The following is a 24,165-nucleotide window of genomic DNA, read 5'->3' as shown; positions in this document are numbered from 1 at the left end:
TCAGATGAAGCTGAAACAGAGAATTTTACTTTTACTTGAATTTACTTGGGTCCCTGCTTTCATATACCATGTAGAGCTAAGTAGCTTAGGAAGAAGACAGAGATTACGAAGGAGAAGTGACAGCTACTGAGATATATTATTCTACCCTTACTTAAGCTGTATACATGTTGCTGTATTTATACTATTGGACAGGGTTATGATAGTAAATACATTAATATATCAGACGGCTGATATAAAGAGGTGCAGTTGTGATCCTAACTGGGTTTTATCGAGATGAGGACCTTCGATACCATTAGAGGTTTGTTACTGAGCACAGTTAATCAGGGTTGACACAACTTATCTTGTAACAGAGTGAAGCGAGAAGTTGATCAGGGTGGATTTTCGCTTGGAGCAAGTTAGACAGGGAGAGAACCCAATAAAAAAATTTCTTTCATTCATCTACTGGTTGGATGAGTAAAATTAATATAAAATAATGATTTAACTTCAATTCATTGGAAACTGCAATTCCTAGCTAATTTTCAATCAACCAAACAAAAAAGTAAAAGTTATGAGGCAAAGTAGCTTTCATTTCCTTTTAATTTATTCAAATCAAGCAAAGGATTTGTGAAATGATAGACATTTACAAAAGAAACATCATTTCCTTTTGGGGAATTTACATACATATCACACAAATCTTATATGCTTGCATATCTAGGTGCTTAACACTAAAATCTTTTATCACATCAAAAGTACCACTATTCCTAACAATTTAAAAGTGAAATAAACCTTTCCATGCATAGTTTTATAGCATCAAAGAGCTATAAATATAAATATCAAACTTTAGGTGTTATATATGTAAATATATAGAATTTTGTCGCATGAATGTAAAATTCCATTCTCTCTCTCTCTCTCTCTCCCTCTCTCTCCCTTGCAATCACCGCTACCACAAAAGTCACCCAAAATGAAACTCATGGCATACTTGCTACCCATGCAGTTAAGATTATTGCAGTACAATGCAACCAGCACTTGTGACAAATTATGTATTCTATAATAACAGAAAGTTAATATTCGGCTCCGTAAGGCAGTCAAAAAAGCGGAACAGCCATGGGCAGCGCAGCATCTCTTATTAATCATATACATATAACCTGAATAATTCAAAAAATTACTTATTTCCAGTTTAGCATACCCTTCAATTCATGAACAAATAGACCTAGTAAAAACAAGCAAGCAAGACTAACACAGTGCAGTGCGATAGATCCTAACATCAAAGCAAGTATTTATAGAGAAATGAGATACTCTTAAGAGTTTAATATTTCCAAACTAAATGGAACGCTAAGAATTAATATCTAGAGTCGACTAGAATGGCACTTCAGCCATTTCAAATTACAACGTTTAATTTTTCCAGAAATAAGAGTACAAGGTTGCAAAGACAGTAATAAATCATCAAAATCCAATGTTTAAAATAGAAATATCAGCACCTGCTAGTTATTAAAATTGCTGTCATACCTCATAATACTTAAAAATGGAGACATAAAAAATATCATACTTCGTGCAACAGAAGCAATAACACAAAGGATCTGATAAGAAACAAGTCTATGACTTCACACCATCTAAAATATTTGAGCTTTCTTCTTTACCCAGAACAAATACTACCTTTTTCAGAATGGCTTCCACTGGCAGGTGGGAATTCTCCACAGCTTTGGAAATTGCTTGCCATCTCTCCCCATGTTTCGGTTCTGCAGAAATGCATCTCTTCAACACATCCTTCTGAGATTCATCAACACCATGCTGGAGTTCAAATTTGTAGTATAATGACCAGAAATCACCAATATCTGGTGCTAGAGTGACCGCCCTATTAAACCAGCTTCTCGCCTTGTCCACCTTCCTGTCATACCAGAACAACTTAGCCACAGCTGCTATCACATGAGGATCATGGTCAGAACGTTTCAGAGCATCTGCACTTTTTGCTTTGCGCTGAGGCCTTGGAACCATTTCTATAGAAGCAGCCCAAAGAATCCCACTTGTAGGACATTCCTGCAGTGCTTTCGCCATCAATGAATCCGCTTCCTTTTTGTTTCCATGCTTCAACTCAGCACGAATGGCTGCAAGCCAGAGTTCAGGATTTTGAGGATTTCGCTTTCTTCCCATGGTAAGAACAGCACGAGCTTTGCTCAGGCCATTCACTCTCTCTTCTAAGTTAGCAATAGAAAGCCAAAGAGGAACACAATTAGGACAATGCTTCAGACCACTTTCATAGGTTTCTTTTGCCTGTTCAACATGACCAAGCCTGTCCTCCATCTGTCCAAGCATCAACCACAACTTGAAAAATGAGGGGAACAACTTGATTCCTTCCTCCAGCAACCGTCTCTCCTCTAAAGTGTTCCCGAGTTCTCTTTCAACGATAGCAGACTTCATCCAAACCCTCTCCGTGCCCCCTCTCTCCCTGGCTTTAGCCAAAAGCATTCGTGCTCTCTCAGGCTCATTGTTCTCAAATTCAAGCTTAAATGCAGCCAACCATATCTCCTCAGAATTTGGAATCGAAGCATATGCTTCCTGGAGAATTGCTCTAGCTCCTGGGACATCTCCTGCAAGCCATTTTTCTTTTGCACCCATTAACCATAGTACCTCCGCTTGAGGCCTGTAAGTAACTGCTCTCCTAAGTAGGTTATCAAGAGATTCCCTAGTCCCGTGGCTCTTCTCCAGCTGAGCTGCCTTGAGCCAAATACTCTTCTTTGTCAGAAATACAGAGAGTGTCTGGACATAAATAGCTCGCGCTGTCTCAATGGAGCCCCTCTTTTTGCACTCTTCAGCATCAGCAACCCATGTCCTCTTCCTATCTTCTTCTTCCACACCAATTGCAATGGTATTGCTAATAATAGCCTGGCATGTAGCAACTGAGCCGGCTCTTTCTGCAGCTTCTGCCTCTTTCATCCAAGCCTCCCGATCAATCTCAACCCCTTCTCTTTGCAAAGCTCTTATACCTCTCTCAATGACCCTCTTAACAGAGCCAATATTACCATTGGCCTCCTCAAGCTTCGCTGCAGTTATCCAAATTGATGGCTCCTTTGAAAGCTTATCCCTTGCCCGATTGAGCACCTTCTTTGCTTGCTCATATGTTTCCAGCCTAGCAAGTGCCAACCACAGCTCCACGTGAAGCGGGCAGCATTCCACAGCCCTGTGGAGCAAGACCATAGCATCCTCCTCATTAGCCAATTCAACAACTGCCTTCCACAGCCTGACTGAATCTGGAATGTGCTCCAGCCCCTTTCTCAAGACACGACTTTTATTCAAAGCAGTTTTCTCCAAATCTGCAGCCTGTACCCACAATTTCACAGAATTTGGATTAGCTTTCACACCTTGGGCAATCACTGATTTAGCCTCTTCAGGGCTTACTAAGCCAGCTAGTCGACAAGCCTCCAACCAAACATCCTCATTCTTTGGGCACTCTTCACATCCTTTCTGAATTAACTGCCTTGCTACCTGTGTCTTTCCAGCTACCTCCTCCAGCCTTGCAGCTGCTATCCATCCAGGAGGATGCTTGGGATTTGTTTGAATAACTGATTTCAGCAACAACCTTGCCTTCTTGATGTCGGAAATCTCAGCATCACTAGTAATTTTCATGCTTTTGAGATCAGTCAAGTAGCCCTTTGGATCCACTACTGTCAAACCCGACACAGAATCAGACAATCTATCAAGCTTCAACGAAAGAACTGTACCTCTACCTTCTCCCACAGCTGTGAGATCTGTGACGGGTGTCTGTGACCAAGGCGTCTCAGTTCCTCCCACAGCACGGCTCTTAGGATCTAGGGCACTCACATGCTCCTTCTCCTGCCTAGCCTTTTCAAGGAGGGTATCCGGCACCGGCACAAAGCTCTCAAACCTCTTCTTTTTGTTTCTAAGAGAATAATCCCCGATTTCCGGAATGCTGTCCCATTCCTCGGGGGTCACATCAGCAAGCTTCCTCTTGAGATCCGCGAACTGCTCGGTGATCTTAGGGTTTGAGGCACGATACTTTTCAATCTCCTGCTTCAGCCGTGCCTCCCTCCTGTCCTTCCGCCTCGAATCCATCCGCTTGTCGATGCTCTCCCACACCGCATCCGCCTCTTTGTCATCCTCGTCGTACTCAGCTGAGGCAAAGAGACCGACATCATTACCCTCAAACTCATCAAACTTCTGATTCTCATCATAACCCTTCTCCTCCGCGTCATCTTCTTCCTCTTCCTCGCCTCCGGGGCCTTTTCCACGGCCGCGGCCGACGCCAGCGGGAGCAGCGCCAATCGCAGTGACCGAGCGATCCGGCAAATCTGGAGCAGCGCGTGCGGGACCAATATCCGAACGGGTGGTGAATCCGGTGGCGCCACGTCCGAGACCAGCGACATAATTCGGAGGGGGTTTTGAGTTGAGGAACTCATAGCGCGGAGGCCTCGCTTGAACGGAAGAGGACTGCATGCCTCCGAGCAGAGGGAAGTGGAGGGTTAGGGTGGAATTAGATAGAACGGATAGTTCGGCGAGCGTAGTTGTGGATTCATCCCCGGCGGCCGGGATTGGGACCAGACGACGGGAGGCGAGGAAGAAGCGCTGGAGATGAACGGGGACGCCGGTTCTGGACTCGACGGTGATCTTTAAGGAGCGGAGGGAGGTCGAGATCGGATTCAACTCGACGGCGAGAGTTCTGCAATCCAAAGTTCGGATGAACACCATGGCTTCCCTACGCGAGAGAACAGAGCCCTTCGTCGACAGCGTTTGGGATGCAAAATGAGATTGGGGTTCTGATGTCGTGCGGACACCGCATGCAGAGAGCGGTGTTCGATACTGGCCGTAGATTACCGATCACGGTGATCTACGGTCAGGATTATTTTCGTTTTTCTAAAAAAAAATAAAAAATTTTAGGTGGGGCCCACCGAAATACATCAGGACCGTAAATCATGTGATTTACGGTCCGGATCGGCGTCCGCACGCAAGCTAAGATGCAAAATGAGATTGGGGTTCTGATGGCTTCCCTACGCGAGAGATTTAAAAATCTAAATATGAAAGTTTAGATGATACATATGTAAAAATAAAAAAATTTGGGTGATATGATGTAAATTTTCATATCAAAATGATTCCCCACGGTTATGAAAAAATATTATCTCAGGAGTACTGATACATCAATACTCCAATGATGAGGTGTCACATGTTATTATGATAGGTCCATTGGATACGTGACATTATGATGAGACTATTCCATACGTGACACCTCCTCATTGGAGTACTGATGCATATTGGAGTACTGATGCATACTCCTGAGATAATATTTTTCATAACGGTGGGGGAACATTTTGCTATGGCAAGTTACATCATATCACCCAAAATTTTTTATTTTTACATATGTATCATCTAAACTTTCATACTTAGATTTTTTCACTATGATGTGATAAATTTATGGATAAAAATATATATAATTTTTTTTATATAAAGATTTCCTCCCAAAAAAAAACACAGAAAAAATAAATCTTTATATTAAACACCTACAAACATAAGAATACAAAAGGATTATACAGTGATTAACGTTGTATTGCGCAAAATATATATGATTGGACAGCATGAAATCACACATCTCAAACCTAATTTGAAGTCAGCCAAATTCTTCTTCATGAAGGGTTTAAAAAATGATATGTGACAACTTTGAGGGAGTCCTTTAGTCAACATGAATGTGACAACTTTGAGGGAGTCCTTGCATTTTTTGTGAGTTTCCAAGTGGTTCGAAGGCTAAAGGATGGAGGTGAGGCAAAATTAAGCCAAGGTGATCTAGCTTGAGGCAATTTGATTAGTTTGAAAATATTTAATGGAATGGGATATAATGCATATGGACTTGGTGGAAAGGCTCATAAATGTTAAGAAAACATGTGTAGGTTGGATTCAAGGTAGTTGATAAGAATCAAAGATGTTTAGTGGTGGAAGAACTAAACCTACATTAAGCCATTAACAAGAGCCTTAATTTAGATGACAGGTTTAATCTGGTCTTCGAAATATTTTCGCCTATATATAGCTTGAGAAAATGCTTAAAGATGATTCTATAAATAGGAAAAAAAAATATACTATGAAAGATTGACAAAGAGTTCAATAAATAGAAGAGAGACACATAGAACTTCAATAAAAAAAGAGCTAAAAAAATGTCAGCACTAGATTCTCAACTATGGAGATTTTGCATTCTAATATTTATCAAACATCTATTTTTTTTATTAATATAGAAATATTTGAACATTATAATCTTAACAATCATAATGATTGTTTCCGACATGTCTATTTTTTCATCTCGAAGCCTACTTTTGAGGTTTAATAATTTTGATTAATATGTAATTTGAAAGGTATTAAATCTATGTAGGCTTTAAACACTCTATTCTCTATTATGTTAACAATTATTTCTTGTTAATATAATTATTATTTTTATTTTTTTGCAAAATTGCTATTATTCAATGAAACCCTATCCTAAATTTGTGATTGCTAATAATTTGAAAAAAAATTTAGTTCATGTATGATGATGAATAATATATATATTTTGAAAGATAACTGATAGTGTGTCTTTATTTTTAAAAATTACTGACATTGAACCTTTATTTAAAAAGATTGTCGATAATATGCCTTTATTTTTACAACCGTTCAACAATTTAGTTCATGTATGATGATGAAATATATATATTTTGAAAGATAGCTGATAGTGTGTCTTTATTTTTAAAAATGACTGACATTGAACCTTTATTTAAAAAGATTTTCGATAATATGCCTTTATTTTTACAACCGTTCAACACCGTGCTTTATTTTAAAAAGCTAATGTTGCGCTTACTTTTTTTTTTGTATTTAATTGCATTAATTTGCTGTTAAATAATAAATTATTCTAATTTTATTAAATTTTTATTTATCATATGTTATTTTAATATTCATGTTAAAGATATTTGATTAAAAATTTTAATTATTTATATGATATCATGCTTTTTTTTTTTTGTAAAGGTTTAGTAAATGAATTGTTATTTTAGAAGTAAAGAATGAATGAAGGTTAATATTGATAATCTTTTGATTGACCCTAGATTCATCTTTCTATTTGAAGTTAAGATATTAATGATAGTGAAAAAGTACAAAGAACATATTTACTCAATCGATCGTATCAGCAAAAAAAAATCATAATTTTTCCCAAATAGTACTACTAATGGGTAACATTATACGAAGATTTAATTTAAAATGATTTGAGATTTATCCAACTTGATTAGAATATAACGTATAAAAACAACAGTATATTGTCTTTATTGAAACATATTTAAGCCTAAAATTTGGTTGTTATGTGATGAAGTAGGGATTTATTTGTTAGTGAAAGATTCAAAAATTAAAAAAAAAAAAGCTTCCGTTGATGATCATAATAATGTTTACAATATGGCATGACAAAAAAGTGAGAATCTAATAAAGCTTCAAGTATAGAGTATTTCTACAATGCGATGCAGTAAATATGAGAGGAATAAAAGAATATATGATCATGTTAATTGTAAATATTAATTGTGTTCAATTTCTTTTATGGCAAGGATTGTCATTTTGTGAGCATGTTGAATCATCTGAATCAACTGATAAAAAAAATATTTTGAGTTGTTTAGTTTTCTTGTGAATCATAATGAAGAATATTATCATGCACAACAATTGAAATTTTAGCTTATATCATGAAAGATATTGATCCTTCTTATTTCTTCATCATATTGGATGAGTCTTGTTATGTGTTAGTAAACAAACATTTGGTTATTATCGTGGGATACATTGATAAAAAATAACAAGTTATTAGAATAGTTTGTATATAAAAAATTTATCAGCACGAATCTCAAGAATATCCCACTGTTTGCGAATGAAGATGATGTGGCATCATGGGGTCTGCCAGGGACAATTCGATATCCCATGCCTAGCTGGTCGGCTCCCATAAAATTGGAGGAAAGCATTTCCTAAACGGATGGAATACGACCACCTTTCTAAAAATCATCGACATAAGACTCACACGGGTAAATCTAGCCCCCTTTTTCTAGTTTGCAGAAGAGTGAAGTGAATCACCTGGCCGTGAAACAATTGGTTGGAGCTTTTTGCCCGACTTGTGCAAGTATAAACTCTCAACAAATAGTCAAGTGAACAATTTACACCAGGTCCCCAACGAACGACTGCCCGACCAAAATGAAGCCATATAGGAGGTTTTCATGGGCACCCAACTCTATATGGTCGGGTGTCTTCTTAGGGACTCGACCTAGTCCCACTGGGAGCCTTTCATGGTCCCAGCCTCGTCCGGGTGGGAGCCTTCAAAATTCTCGACCCAATTTTTCTGTATTGATTAAGATACCCCTGTCATATCAACATACATTAGGGATACAAAATGTAATTTTATATTACCAAGTTTCTATAAAAAGTGGTTCATGTCATGAATAAAGGTTATGCGAATTTAATGTTCTATATTGCGCTTTCTCACTCCTTACTCCCTCTGTGTCCCTCTCTCCCCCCTTAGTGCTACATTCCTTAGGGGAGTCCTCCGACAATTTTGGATTCAATAAACTTATTGAAAACATACTTCTTCAACAACTTCAATTGCATTTTAAAAAGTTTAATTCATATTTGCAAAGCATTCAATAAGCTTACATAAAATACTTGGTCAAAGTTATGAGGAGACATTCACTATACAAGTTAAATTCAATGGTTTGAATGCACACATTTTTTATGATAACCCTCAAGCATTTTATGTTTACTCCTTCACTTATTAGCCTTAGTTATGTTTGGTGACAGTAGCAAAAAATAATTGTCAAGTAAATTATTTTTTTTGAGTTTACTTCAAGAATTTTAAAGACAATTGGAGCTTCTTATAAGAGGTGTGATACTCTTAAAATCATTCAACATGAGAAAATTCTTCTGCAAACAAATCATAGCTTTTTGACAACCACCACACTTAGCTAGTTCATGTTGTAAAACCCAAATTTTCCGCCACCACTCCCCCTAACACGTTTTTAAATCGTAGGTGTGTTCTGAATCAAGAAACGACTTTGTAACGAGCTGGTGCATCCATTAAAGCTCATTTAGTTCATGTTGTAAAACCCAAATTTTCCACCACCGCTCCCCCTAACACATTCTTAAATCGTAGGTGTGTTTTGAATCAAGAAACAACTTTGTAACGAGCTGGTGCATCCATTAAAGCTCATATTTTATACATTAATTAGTCTCCAAAAAAACATATGCAATAGAATGTTTTGATTTTGTCTTCACAATACATTTAATGATTAATATTTTAGAGCTTACAAATGAATTATCACAATCTTTATAAAAAAAAATCAAGACATTGAAAACGTAATAAAATATGTACAAGCATAAGAAATACCAATTACAAATGATGAGAGATAATCTATGAGATTCTTTATTGGGAAATATATATACTTTTTGCAATGTTTTTGAAATTTAGGTTCCAAATATGAACTCTATCTTTAAGGATTGTCGACGAGCAATACAGAGTAGTGTAGAAATTACAAGCTTATTTCATTATCAAGTTGTGTTTTTCTACAATGTAATTAACATGCAACTTCAAGGGTTGGATAACTGTTTATTTGAAGCATGCAATGAATTACTTTTGTGTAACTTGTTTAAATCCAAATGCTTCATTTTTGGTTTTTTATCATTATAAATTTTCAGGAACTAAGCTTGTAGTTCTTGATTATTAACTATCTACTTATATCAACACGCACACGAGTGATGATTTCTCATCTTTAAACAAATAACTGACGTTGCAAAATAGCTTGTTAGAGCTAAGAAGAATTGAATGTATCCTCTAATTTACAACTTATTACTTTGACATTAACTTTATTAGTACTATAGTTTAGATAGCATTTTCTACAATGAAGATTATCAAACATTAACTGTATAGTCAAATTGGTGAGGATGACTCAATCACTAGCTTATACCATACATTAAGAAGAAACTATTTGACTTGATTTGTAATAAACATATTATGTAATATCATCAACCAATACAAATTAGATTGAAAATTTTGAAATAGTTGCCCAATTCAAAAGCAAGAGAATGAACCGTGAAGGCTCCCACAGCAGCTGAAAAGTTCGAAGCCGATCAGGGAAGCGGAAGGAATTGGAGAGATGTCATCCTCTTTCGATGCCGATGAGATCTCTAGGGTATCTACCAGACCCTTCGGAGACGACAGCTATCTGGGGTTCGATCCCAACATCTCCTCCCAGAGCTACGGTTCCTACTCGGCCTTACGCTGCCGAGGAGTACGGCAAGGACCCAATTCAAATCTCAGCCGATGGGGTCACCTCCTCCGCCTTCCCTGCCGGCGTTGGCTTTAGTTGGTTTTATCCATGATGACAACGTCCCTCCCTCACCAGAGGGATACGGCTATCTCTCCGATCAGCATCCGAGATTCAATTCGTCTGTTTCGCATTTCTCGATGCCGGAATCCAATGGAGGTGTTTATGGAGAGGGGATGAACGGCGGGGTATTTATGTCCGATGGTCCGATCCTCCCTCCTCCCGGCGAGATGCAGCCTGATGAAGGTTTTTTCCTGCGCGAATGGCGTCGGTGAGATTCGTTGACCTTGATCTATTTTCCTTGAATTCGAATGATATGTTTTGATGATTTTACTCGTGATACTTTATGACCTGCGAATTAGTGTTTGACATATCTTTGATAATGGTTAGATTTGTGCCTTTCGGCATGTCTTTGTGGGGTGAATTCCTCACGTAATTGATTCAGTTGTGGTATTTTCCTGTTTGGATCAGTTGGCAATGGACTCGTTAGCTGATCCTTCGTTTTAATCTTTGATTCTCTTTGATTTGTGGAGTGATATTTCCAGAACATGGCATATCTGTCCCAAAAACTTTATTTTTCCCTTTTCTTATTCGACATATTTGTGGATCTTTAGCCCATCTATGATACAGAATGTATGTTTCGTTTGCCTTCCTTCCACGGTTTTTCAGCAAAAAGATGATAATGCAGTTCAAAGAGGGTTAAAAGTTGGAAAGATTGGACCGACCTTTACCTGTTCATATTCATCACATGGAATTTGCAACTCGGCTATATGAGAAAGGGGTTGTTTTACGCTTGGTGCTTGAATTTCTTGGCGAATTCTATATAAATAACCTTGCTTGAGTCCATTTCTTAAGATGGTTTAAGTTTTATTTCAATTTGTACGTATGTAAAGGACAGTTCGTTTGCATGCTATTAGAGGCCATGTATCTAATACTGCAATAATATGAAATCCTGTAAAATTTATCCTCATAGAGTGTTTGGTTGGATGCAAAAATAGTGGCTCCCTTTGTAAGTATGGCTTCCTACCTAATTTAAGTGAGTGGGGGTTTGAGTGTTTTGTTTTACACTGCAACTTTTTGTTGATCATTTTCTTACCCATGGAACACCAGGAGTTCTGTTTTGTTGCATTTCTTTTGCCGTTTAACCTTTTGCCTCCATCCAAGCTATGCATAGGTCATTAGAATTATGATAGGTTTCTTCTTCAGCCACTGATAACCAGAAAAAACTCCCAATCATGCAGAGAGGTTTCATCACCAAAGTTTGCAGCGCAAGTTGATTGGAAGCTTTTTTATACAATTGCTTTTGCATACAATTCTACAAGAGAAAGAAACTAGAGAGTGTGAAGTCTGACATAATCCATCCTTGAAGATGCAGCAAAAATTGCTACTACTGGAGTATTTCTGCCTTCCCATATCAATCCCGAATGGCCTGTTGTTTTTGCATGAGGATCCAAGGCTTTGATGTTGCAGTAAGCATCTATGGTCATGCATATCACCAAACTACAGCCAATGAACTGTAAATCAATGATCCATCATCTTTATTTACTTAAATTCGGTGTTCAGGAAAAAGTAAATCAAATAAATGATGAAAAAAATAAAAAGTAATATAGAGTAGATTGGGATGGTTTGTATCCAAGTAAACACAAAATACACCATGTAGGATACTTTGGATTTCTTATTGCTTAAGATTGAAATAGGTTTCCTACTTTTACAACGCACATTCCATTATCCTTTCTATGTGCTTCAAATTTGTTAAACCTGGTTGACCTACATTTGAGCAAATAAAGTCATTTGACTTGTTAATAATCATCAGTGAATAAGATAAGTAGGGAAGTTCTAGGTGAGTATATATGCACTTAGGACCTACAAAGTGGAATACTTCAGTTAGAAGAGATCGGAAACGGGTTGTATGAGAAGGTAAATACACATGATTGCTCTTATCCAACTCGCAGGAAAGACAATCAAGCTTGGATATAAGTGAGGAAATAGAAACAAAATGTTGAAGTATTTTGGGAGCAGGATGACCTATCAACGATGCCATTGAAACGGATTAATGAAGAACCTCCATTAATCATCTTCCTCAACTTGAAATTTATAAAAATATAATGAGAAATAAAATGTTACATCAGTTGCAGGTTTTTACAAGACATACTTTGACAGAAAATTATTGGACGTCTAAAACATCTTATAGAGATAATTATTTAGAATAATTTATAATGATCTTTGTAAAGATAGAAGAGAGGAAACTATCAAGAATAATGTGGTAAATGTCATGTTAAGAGATGAAAGTAGTTGCCTCTTAATTTTTTATACAAGTAATTGAATTTACTGCACATGACATATCAGTAGAAACAACAACAAGGCAAATGTCAAAATGAAGAAACAATGTAAGATGCTGAGAGAGATGTTAAGATTATTATAGTAATCAATTATAGTCTTCCAGAGAGTAATAGATTCAGAGGAAGAAACACCAAAAGTAGGTAGGGTTAGATCCATTGTTGGAGCTAGAAATTGTTCTTAACAATGGAACTAATTGAAAATTTCAAAAACACATTCATCATTTTTTTTCCAGTCTTGGATCTAACATTGACTATTTAATTTTTTATGCAGTTCTAAAAATTTAGAAAATTTACAAATAACAAGTCTTTATATTTTCAAATTATTAATCACTTTATCAGCAATATTATTAAATATGTACTTTTTAATATATGTAGTTAGATAATCATTCACTTAAGAGTCTCTCCTATGATTGCGCAAATGACTCTTTATAATCTTTATAACAGAGAATGCTCATTAAACTGTTATTATTGCAATTAGTAAAATCAAAACAAGCTTCTCAAATAAATACATTATAGGGTAATTGAGATTTTTCCTAGTTTTCATTATTTTTGTGCGCTTTTCAACCCCTTTCAACTTAAAAAATATATCAATAGATTGCATGTCAATGATAAAATTCTCAAGTTGAGTGTCCAGGACAATTAATTTTATCTTTGAGAAATCCAAAGGATTAAATTTTGTGAGATGTATCAATAATTTTTTATTAAAACTTGAAATCGAATCACAAGTATTCAAGTATGTTACATGCAACTACTCAGTATTTAATTTATTAAATTTCTTATTAAGCCATTGAAGTTGCATGCTTGTGACGATAAAATAAATAATCCTAGGATGATGTTGATTTGTGTTTCTTTGAGCATGCTGTCTTGACCACCCACACATCACAAATATCATGGTCATGTCTGGAGCAACTATTTTATTTTTCTCATAGAATGATTAAGCTAATTCCACTAAAGTGCTCCATCTATTCTCCCTCACATTTTGAAGCTCTTGCTTAGCAACTTTAAACAGTGATTCCATTTATGATCATTGATCTATCTTCTATAGACTTAAGATACCTCAATTTGTGATCCCAAATATTGACTTCATCATGTGTAAACAAAAAAATAGTTCAAAATATTATGTGGAATGTAGCAAATTATTCGCTTCTCCTCTTTGTTCGCAGCTTGAATCATCATGAACTATCAGATGTAGAACTTTTATAACAAATTTAATCAAATAAATGGATTAAAAACTGTTATGTAGTTTGAACTCCAAGGTTTATCTCTCTAGCTTTTTGAAGAATAATTTCTGAATTGTACCTTGTAGTAGTTGCTAAAGAATTAACTGGTCTGAAAAACTTATTGATTTCATTAATGGCCTTTGGGCTATACAGAGTCTTACAACATTTACAAATAAATCCCAAGACTTCTTCTATTTACAACTAGGACTCTATATTCGATATAAATCTCAACACCCCCGTTTATGATGGGCAAAAAATATCCACTAAGCATATCTTGTCACATAATCTAGACAAATCTAATGAGGTAAATCCTTTGGTGAGGTAGTCAGCCACTTGCTCTCCAGTGGCTACATAAATTAGCTCTAGTAGTTCGCTATTCAGCTTTTCCTTAATGAATAACCTATCAATCTTTACATGTTTGGTTCAATCACGTTGCACTTGGTCGTTGGCGATGTTGATTGCTGATTTGTTGTCATATCACAACTTCATTTGAGCTCCCTGGTCCACTCTACCAACAAGGCTCTCAATCACATCATCTCATCAACTCCTAAGACCATGTCCCTATACTCTGTCTTTGTTGTTCAACTCGCTACTATTAGCTGTTTCTTGCTCTTCCAAGTGACCAAGTTGTCCCCTACAAACATGAAGTATCCAGATTTGGATCTCATATTATCCATTGAACTTTCCCAATTAGGTTACAATAGCCCTCAATGCTTATATGTTCACTCTTCTTGAAGATCAATATCTCCCCTAGTGCACTCTTCAGGTATCTCAGAATCTAATATACTCCATTCATGTGACCCTTCCTCGGATCATGCATATAGCGGTTACCACATTTACTGCAAATGATGTGTCAGGACGAATGTGACTCAGATATATGAGACGACATACCAACCTCTGATACCTCTCGTAATCAACTTGCTCTCCTGCCTCTGCGCTCAACTTTATATTTTGATCAATTGGTGAAATTGTGGGCTTGCATCATAACATGTTTGTCTCTGTGAGCAAGTCTAATACATACTTTCTCTGAGATAGAACAATCCCTTCTGCTCCATGAGCCACCTCAATTCCAAAGAAGTTTTTGAGCTGTCTTAGGTCCTTCACTTCAAACTCATTGCCCAAACTTGCCTTCAGCTGAGCAACTCTCTTTCATCATCCTCAATGACAATCAAGAATAGCAATGTGACCACCATATCATTGAAAAAATACTGTGTGATTGACATTGATATGCTGATAGCCCATGCCTACCATTGATTTTCTGAGTCTGTCAAATCAAGCTTGAGGAGACTGTTTCAAACCATACGGTGACATTTTCAGTCTACATACATTGCCCACCGTTTGGTTCGTGTTGAAGCCTGAGAGTATCTCCATGTACACTTCCTCTAGCAGATCATTTTGAAGAAACACATTCTTTACATCCAGTTGATGTAACATTCATTCACCATTTATAACTAAAACGACGAGTGTCCTGACTGTGCTCATCTTTGGCTTTGGTGTAAATGTCTCATCATGTCTTACTTTTGACTATATCATTTCGCCACCAACCGTTCTTTGTAGCGATCAATCTTTTCTTCTGGGGTCTGCTTCACTGTGAAGTCTCATTTGCACTTGACTGTCTTTTTCCCTGCTGGTAGTAATGCGAGATCCCATTATGTTCTTATCGAGAGTACCACCTCCATCATTGCAGCCTTCTACTTTGGGTCTTCTTTAGCTCCCTGCCAATACTTTGATATATAGACAATGTCCAAAGATGTAATGAATACTCCAAGTAAATGTGATATGTTAGAGTATAAGAGAAATTGGACAATGTTATGTGAGAAATCAAAACGATCTGGAGACTCTCATTACTACGAGAGGTCCTCCTTAAAGTCGTGGGAGTGGGAGGAGAAGAGGGAGGAATCATATCACCCGTGCAATCGAATTCTGAGGTGGATAGTGTAGATGCCTCAGGAGTCGGGGTAGACCGAGATAAGAGACTTGTTGGCACGAGTGACAAGGCAGGTACTGTTCCCTAATTATGCGTTTTTCTTCTTGTATACACTCTCAGCTCCCATTGAGCCTGAGTCCCGCCAACTTCGAGCTCATTTTCCTCAATGTTTGGCTCTTCCTCAGTCGATCCTTCCTAGACAACGAGACATGCATCATTCCTACCTATACCAATCTCTCACCATCACTACTCTCCCCGTCTCGCCTCATAAGCCTACTGTCTGACGGGTCATCAAAGGGTGGGTCATCTCCAAGGTGTGGTATAGTTCAAATTCTCTATAGGCCACATCCATACTCACATAAAGTCTTTTCTCTATTAGGCTCCAACAAACATACCCCTTATGAATGGCAAAATAACCCATATAATTACACTTCACAACTCTTGGATCCAACTTTCCTATTGATGGTCTATAATACTTCACAAAATATACACAATCAAATACCTACAATGAGAAGATCCCACAATTATCTTCTAAGGGGAATACTGTTACTTATGCTCACTTAGCCAAAAGTACTCGTGTTTTGATACTCGCATCACCCGCTGCACTCTGCTTCTTCTTTAACATCTCTAAGCGCTCATGTTCCTCGTCAGTAAAGACCACTCTCGTCTCTTTCTCGTTCTCCACTACCATCAGATTTATCCGGTGGCCTCCTTTTCCACCCCTTTTGCCCCCACGATTACGATCAAGACCTCAAGTTTGTCCAATTTCACCCATCTCTCTATCCTTAAGTGGCTTTGAACAAGTCTTGTCAGATGTCCCACTTCTCCATAGTCGTAACATTTGCGGGTCTCTCCCTGGACACCTGTCATGCCTGCGCTCGAGACAACCAAAGCTAACCGTGTACCTGGAAGTCCACACTACTTAGAGTGTAGCCTCATGCGACCCTCCTCTTGTAACATCGCGATGATGGCCTCATCCAATAAAGAAATCATTGCCTAGGCTAGGAGGACTGATCTTCTCTGATCAAAGACCAGGTTCAGATGAGCTAAAACTGCATAGTCCTCATTTTTGCTAAAATTTCTTCCTTATTGCATCCCAGATCACCAAAACTTGACATAGGTGAGAAGTGATCAAGAACTTTACACAGCTGCTCCAGCTATATGGAGTACTCCTGGATTGATCTATCACCTGTACCACTACCTCTATGTCACACTGAATCTAGAACACCCTCACATGATTCTCAGTCCAGGCATAGTCCTCTTCAACTTTGTTCAGTTATTATTCACCTTTCGAATGTCATTCACTGATGACAATCAATGGAACCATCGAGTTGAGTAGCCTGGTGTAAATTAATCCATGTAATTCTTTGGCTTAACCCCCTCAAGTATCCTTTTAGACTTTTTCCTACTAGAGCAACCTTGATCCGACACCAATTCAGATAAGTGGATGGTCCATCGAGCTTCATATCCATAGAAGGGAGATCTAGTTTCACTTGAGTCGGAGCACGTGCTGAGGCAGTGTCTCCTGTCGAGACGCTAGCTCTCTGTATGAGCCTAGTCAATATCTTCAGAATTTCAGAATCTATCTTCCCCAGAAGTTCCATTTCTTTACCTCTCATATTATCTCAGTCTCCTGACATCTTCAACCACAAGAATCCAAATCTAGATCTTTTTGCAAATTCATGTGATCTGCTTTGTCTTAGCTCACAAAGCCGCAACCTCTCTATCCCAAATCTAAAACCACAACAACTTCGATCCTTCACCTCCCTATCATCGAGTGCAACTCCAAAAACGAAGCCTTGTTCCGTTGCTGTCCTCACTCCCAAGCCACACACAATGCGCAACAACCCTACCTCCTCGTGTCACAGTTTCACATATCCTCTCACCTCAAAATTGTTTCAAGAGGATCAAGTGGAAAAAGAACAGGAGTTTCAGGTTTCTTCACGCCGATCTGTGTTTATGCACGCCAATCCCGACTTGATCGTGCGATTCGCCGCTACTTCCCGAGGACGACAACCGAAGGAAGAGTGAAATAGGAGTTTCATGTCTCTCTGCGCTGATCCCTAGTGGTTCGATCAAGGAGAGGCGGGAGTTTCGGGTCTCTCTGTGCCGATCCTGACTAATCGATCGGGGAGGAGAGGCGGTTAGGGCTGTGATACCATAATGAATTAATTGGTCTGAAAAATTTTCTTATTTTATTAATGGTTTGGGCTTATATAGAGTCTTACAACATTTACATATAAATCCCTAGACTTCTTTTATAAACAACTAGGACCTTATATTTGATACAAATCTCAATAGTTGCTAATTCTCCATTTCTTAAAATTTCAACAAATTTATGAAGTTGTTTTTTCTTTAGAATGTCTCCTTTTTTTGCATGAACTTTCAATAATATTTATCAAATTAAAGATTATGTTGAAAAGAGATGCTATTTGAACTTAAAGCTTAGTCACATCAACCAATCTTAATTGGAGTTGTTGTGGGAGACCATGCATATTAAGTGCTAAACAACCATCATTTATAATCAAAGTTTTCAAACCATTAAATTCACTGTGCATGTTTGTCCACATAATTGTGCAAGACTTAACCCATCCTTTGCAAAAATTGTCTCATTTATTCGTTTAAGTGTTGAAATAGATATTTCCTTGGCATGTGCAGTCCTAATGATCTATTATGCTTTGCAAAAATTGTTTCAATTATTCGTTTGTTGAAACTGATATTTCCTTTTAGCAAGAAAATAAAGTGCAATACCAACATATTCTTTGACTGATACATCTGGACACATCAAGTAGAATTGCTAACAAGCATTTCTTAATTCATTAATAATAACAATTAAAGTCTCAACAGCTGCTATTTGTGCAATTTCTTTCTATATGTTGGGAGAATTAAATTTGCTATTTCTAGGAGCTTTTTTCAAATATTATTTCTTTATTGCAAACAATTAATAATTTCAATAGTTCCACAAATTTTTTTAATTTATTTTCCGAGTCCTTAGATTCATTATGATCATGAATAACTTAGCCCTGGTGCAAAAAAAAAAAAAAAAGAAGAGGCACAATCAATACTTATAGCTAGTTGTGTTTGATAGTCTCTACGAACTTGATGAGAGGATATGTTGAAAGCAAAGCTAATTGTTGATTTTGATTTATCAAGTCATTGCACTATTTCAAGCAATATTATGAGCACTATTAGTATGACCAACATGAACTCTATATGTATCCTTCTTTTTCAATCTCTCAATCTTTTAATGTCAAAATTATCATCACTTGCTTGTTCTCTTGTGTTTGGTCTATTAAAATAACAAAATAAGCAATAATCGGCATCTTTTATAATACTTTATTCCAAACATTATTTGAATCCATGAAACCATTCTAGAAATGACCATTAAAATTCCAAACGGGATTGGCATGACCCTTTTTGTAAGTAAGCTCTTCATATCATTCATGGTCATTTGGGTGATAATTTTGCTTTTTGTTCTTCATCATGGATTTGTTGCAATGTCATCTAGATTGAGTTCCAAATAAATTCGTTTGGAATTTGTATTGCCCTAACACCGATGTTGAGTTGATCAGCTTCAATTTTTCTTTCAAAGTATATCTCTACATTAAGTTTTTGCTGGGTAAAGATTGTAATGGCTCAAATAATAATTTCACAATGTCTTTCTTTTTCACAAAGATAGTTGTGATTCTTAATAGAAAATATGTAATATATTGTTCATCAAATTGATGGGTTAATATTTTGTTTCATTATAGACCAAAACGTCAGTTTTGAAATCATAAAGTTTATTCTAATTAATATTAAAGGCAATATTTGATTAATATTAAATTTACTATTTTAGGCATATATGTTTCATTAATCATCCAAATTGAGAAAAAAGAGGGATATTTGTGGAGGAGAGAGTGATAAGGCAATATGGTAACAAGCAATGAGTTGGTGACTCGCGGCGCACCAGTAATCAAAGGGGAGAGGGATACTGTGTGTGTGTGTGTGAGAGAGAGAGAGAGTAAGAGAGAGAGAGAGAGAGAGGAGGTCTAATAGATTTGTGTGACTCTTGCTATGAGCACTGCAATAGGAGTGCAAGTGGCTATACGATAAAGGGAAATGGGGGATTGCCTTGTGTTAGCCTGTTATTTTGGTAGAAAATAAAAAGAAAAAACAGATCAAATTCAATGGGCCATGGTAGTCTTGGCGCGAACCTCTAATGACCCATTGTAGCTCTTTTTTGCTGTGTTGATTGTATAAGCATGTTGAGCAGTGGATGGATGGCTGCATTTCTCCAGGCAGCAGTCAAGAGGATGACTGATGCACAAGCAATGAGATTAGGGGAGAAATTACAACCATGTTTGCAGCTAAGCCACCATGTCCGCAATTCCATTGACCGATGAGGTTAGGTTGAAGATCATTCAGGGATAAGCTATTTTTGCTTGCGTTTAATTGTAAGCTATTGATGAATTTTAAGAGAAAATGAATTAGTAATATTTATTATATAAAATTGAAATTTTAAATAAGAATGGTTTATCAAATCCTTAATGGCCCGGAAAGCATTATAATTGCAAACTACATTTAATGATTTTAAGAGTGACCTGTATATTTAGGGCTTCTATGGGATCAATCTTGTTTTTTGGCATTTTTATTTTATTTTTAAAAACATGTTTGTTAAATGTATTTTTACATATTTTTATTTTTTTTTTGTTCTAAAACTAATTTAATATGTTTTTAAAAACACTCAAAACAACTTTTAGATATTTTAAATATTAAAAATAAAACATATCTTAAATAAATATGCTAAACATGTTTTATTTCAAATCAAAATATACATAAAATAAAATAAAAACAAAAAAATGCAAAACAGAAATAAAAGTTATCCGGAATGGCCCCATAATATGTTCCATCTACAGATATCCCTTCCTTGCTTCGGCTTCTTTTGTGGAATTAATTGTGACTTGGTTTTTAATACCAAAAATTTTTAACTTATTAAAAATTAATCTTGTTGGGAATGTTGTCATTTGAAATTGTTGGCATTCCTCATTTGAGAATTTATTTCCTTATCAGACAAAGTGTCGTAAATCCATCACAGAGGCAAAGAGACGAGTATCAAATATGTCAGTGGCTATACCCACACTCACAGAAATTTATCAGGGTTCTTGACCGGGAACCTTTATTAATTTTAATTTTCTTTCTTTAGCATCCCTTCTCCCCTCATGAGAGAGTGTTGCTGATGGTGAGAAAAGTGGTGAAAGGAAGAAGGGGATTGCAGAACTTAATCATTGTGAAATAGTCAAGTTTGGCAGTATTTGCTTACGTCGTTTTCAATATGCTTTGTATTATGTAAGTCATTTCATCACCCATGGCTTCTTGGAGGGCGTATTGCCATATCCTTGAAGGCGTGTCTTAATGAAAACACCAAATGTTGTCGCTAATCTCATTTTGTGCCTTGGAGAACTACATAGAAACTTTGACTAGTAGTGCAATTTTGGAGGATGGGGTGGTGAAAAAGAATGAAAATGACAAACAAGAGCGGAAAATCTTATTCAAACTATTGATAAGATTAGTAGATTCTTAGCTTCACTACATAGATAACTAGAGAAAGAACTGAGCATTGTCGTCTATTGAAGAAAACAGAAATCAAGAATATCATGTAATAGAGGTATGAACAAATTTAGATTGAATGGAAGAAACCCTGTGAAACCATTTAGAAAGGTCAATTTTGACTCTTAATTCAATAGAAGATCTGTATTAAACTTCCCAAAAATTGATTGAATCTTAGGCTGAGAGTTTATTCTTAGTGTTTAACACATGTCTTGCCTTGTTCAAGGCAGAGACTTAGTTTTGATATGTCAAGTTTTGTATTTTATGGAGAAATGGTGATTTTGTTTCTCACTAGGTTATCTCAAGCAAATCAGCTGATTCAATCTCTCTTGGCCTAGCAGTCCTGGTTGCTTTGGTGTGTTAGATGCAGAAAGTTTTGAATGTCCCTTCGGCATTTTGACTTTGTGAAATGGTGGAAGAGGACATTGTCAATGAGTTTTGAGTTATTTTGTTGGAAAGAAAAATGGGTTAGGATATCAAATTTTGTACAGAATAGATTCCAAGGCAATTGAATTTTTTATGAGATAAGCGCAACACATGAGAAATTATTTAAATTTTGTAACATATTTATCTCAAATTAAATCTATCGCCATTGACATCCATTCTCATTAAAAAACTGGGCATTACATATATGCCACCCAATTCCTATGTTTTTACATATCAAACACCCAAACTTTACTATTTACATTTATACCATTCAAATCTTTCTCATCACATCAAAAATACTACCATTTTAACTTTTAAAATGTGAAATATTCCTTTTCATGCATTGGCAAGGTCTTATGCATGTAAAATTGAAGCTCCTGTGTTAATTATGTAAACTCATAGGAATTGAGTGGTATTTATGTAAATCTTCCTAAAATTAGTCAAGATATCTTGGGCCATTTTTTTTCTAAAGACAATGAGACCTATTCTCTCTGAAAATTTAGTCCTAATATCTAGGTCCTTTTTTTTTATTTTTTATTTATCTTATTGATGTACTACCATCCAACCTCTAAATTTCCAGCTTGATATATCAGTTGAATTTCACCACAAAAATTTATTTCCAAGCAAGCCAAATTTACAGATCTAAATTAATATTGTTATAAATTTTTGTTCTGCCATTGCAAATATTTAGGTTATTAGTTTTAACAATGTGCAGCGAAAACGCCATTCTTCTTGAGGAGAAGGAGAATGTGGAAAAAGAGTTGCGCAAACAAACCATTTTAGAAGCAGAGGCGTACAAGAAGACTTACCACGAGAAGCGGAAGTTGACTTCCGAAACAAATAGGGCTCAAAACAGAGAAAAAGAGAAGGTAATCATGGCTAAACTCTTTCTAAACACAACTTTTTCTACCCGACCACTGTGTTAGCTCCAAGTGGCCTGTTCTTCTCCATGCAATTACACGAACAACACTCAAATCTTACTTATTTATAAAACTAGCATTCAGTGACCTTTATTTATAATTATATCACTCAAATCTTGAAGAGCACAACAAAAGATCCTAATCAGTAATTCTTGTCTTCATTAAATTTTCAGTGATTTGATTGCACGAGCAAATGCATTGATCCAACAGTTAATTTTAAAGTCAAGGTCTAATTTTACAAATAGACCACATTTTTTTTTATGTATTTACATATCCAACATGCAAAGTTTAATAATTACACTTAGAACATCTTGGTGAGTTGGTATCATGAACCTCTTCATGAAAATGTATATTTCACTTTTAAAAAGGTTGTAATGGTGTTATTTTAGATGTGATGTTAAAGTTTTGAGTGTAGTTTTTTATCTTATGTTTTGTCCAACAGCTTTTCCTAGCGAATCAGGAGAAATTCCATGCGACTGCTGATAAGCAGTGCTGGAAAGCTATTTCCGAGCTCATTCCGAATGAGGTGCCGAACATCAAGAAGAGAGGGAAGGAGGAGGCAGAGAAGAAGCCCTCCATTTTAGTGATTCAAGGACCAAAGCCTGGTAAGCCAACTGACCTCTCCAGGATGCGACAGTTGCTTCTGAAACTGAAGCATAATACGCCTCCTCACTTGGAGACGAAAGCTCCAGTTCCAGATCCAGCTCCAGCTGCTGAAGCAAATTTTAAAGCTCCCAAGGAAGTAGTAGTTATAGCTTAAGAGGTACGGTTTGTTTTGATCAATAGTTTTATCTCATCATTTAAGTTGCTTTTAATGCTATTATATGAGGTTGTGATTTTGGCTGTACTCTGTGGTCCGAGTTTGTTTTTGAGTTCTGCTGTTTTATCAAGTGGACGGATGTGTTATCCTCTGTTATGTTCAGTATCTTTAGTGCTATTTGAGAATGTTTTAAATAATTATCTGCCCATTATTATGATTGGCTTTTTACTTCTTGTTTGAAGTTTTAAGTTATGTGATGCAGTATGTTTTGGATGCGGATTAAATGGTTTACAGATTTGTGCACGACATGTAATTTTAGTGGATATGAAAGTGAGGATTAATTTTAATTTTATTTGCATATAGAAGGATATATATAAATGATGGGTTCAAGGCTTGTTTAAGTTATTATGTAGGAGAACGTGATTAAGTTAAATTGAAATCTTTCACTGCAGTAGAAAGATATTAATGCATAGATTTTTTCGAAATTATTATTCAAATAATTAGGCGATACAGATCATTATAATATTAGTTTTACTTTTTAATTTTTTAATTTTTAATTTTTTAATTTTATGTTGTGTAGGTTAGTATAAAAATTTAAGAAATGGATATTTCAACATTCAGGAATTATGTTGCTTGTATGTAAATTTTCCTTTATACACATTATGAAACATGTTTATGTATGTATGTATGTATGTATGTATGTA

The 24,165-nt window shown here is 36.3% G+C and overlaps 2 protein-coding genes across 2 annotated transcripts; one reads left to right on the top strand and one right to left on the bottom strand.

Moving 5' to 3' along the window:
- Positions 1 to 1,435: 1,435 nt before the first annotated feature.
- LOC110032982 (protein STABILIZED1) lies at positions 1,436 to 4,743 on the bottom strand. Its single transcript, XM_020736797.1, has one exon. It carries the CDS (start codon positions 4,678 to 4,680, stop codon positions 1,573 to 1,575), a length of 3,108 nt encoding a protein of 1,035 aa, XP_020592456.1. The 5' UTR covers positions 4,681 to 4,743; the 3' UTR covers positions 1,436 to 1,572.
- A 5,581-nt stretch (positions 4,744 to 10,324) lies between these two features.
- On the top strand, positions 10,325 to 23,689 carry LOC110033000 (clathrin light chain 2). Its single transcript, XM_020736820.1, has 3 exons — positions 10,325 to 10,551; positions 22,497 to 22,650; positions 23,144 to 23,689. The coding sequence occupies exons 1-3, from the start codon at positions 10,421 to 10,423 to the stop codon at positions 23,459 to 23,461; spliced, it is 603 nt and encodes a 200-aa protein (XP_020592479.1). The 5' UTR covers positions 10,325 to 10,420; the 3' UTR covers positions 23,462 to 23,689.
- Positions 23,690 to 24,165: the final 476 nt, after the last annotated feature.

Source organism: Phalaenopsis equestris, unplaced genomic scaffold (genome assembly GCF_001263595.1).
Source record: "Phalaenopsis equestris unplaced genomic scaffold, ASM126359v1 Scaffold001078, whole genome shotgun sequence".
NCBI classification, from domain to species: Eukaryota; Viridiplantae; Streptophyta; class Magnoliopsida; order Asparagales; family Orchidaceae; genus Phalaenopsis; species Phalaenopsis equestris.
Note: the sequence above shows the minus strand (reverse complement) of the source record. Positions and strands in the feature narration are given on the sequence as shown.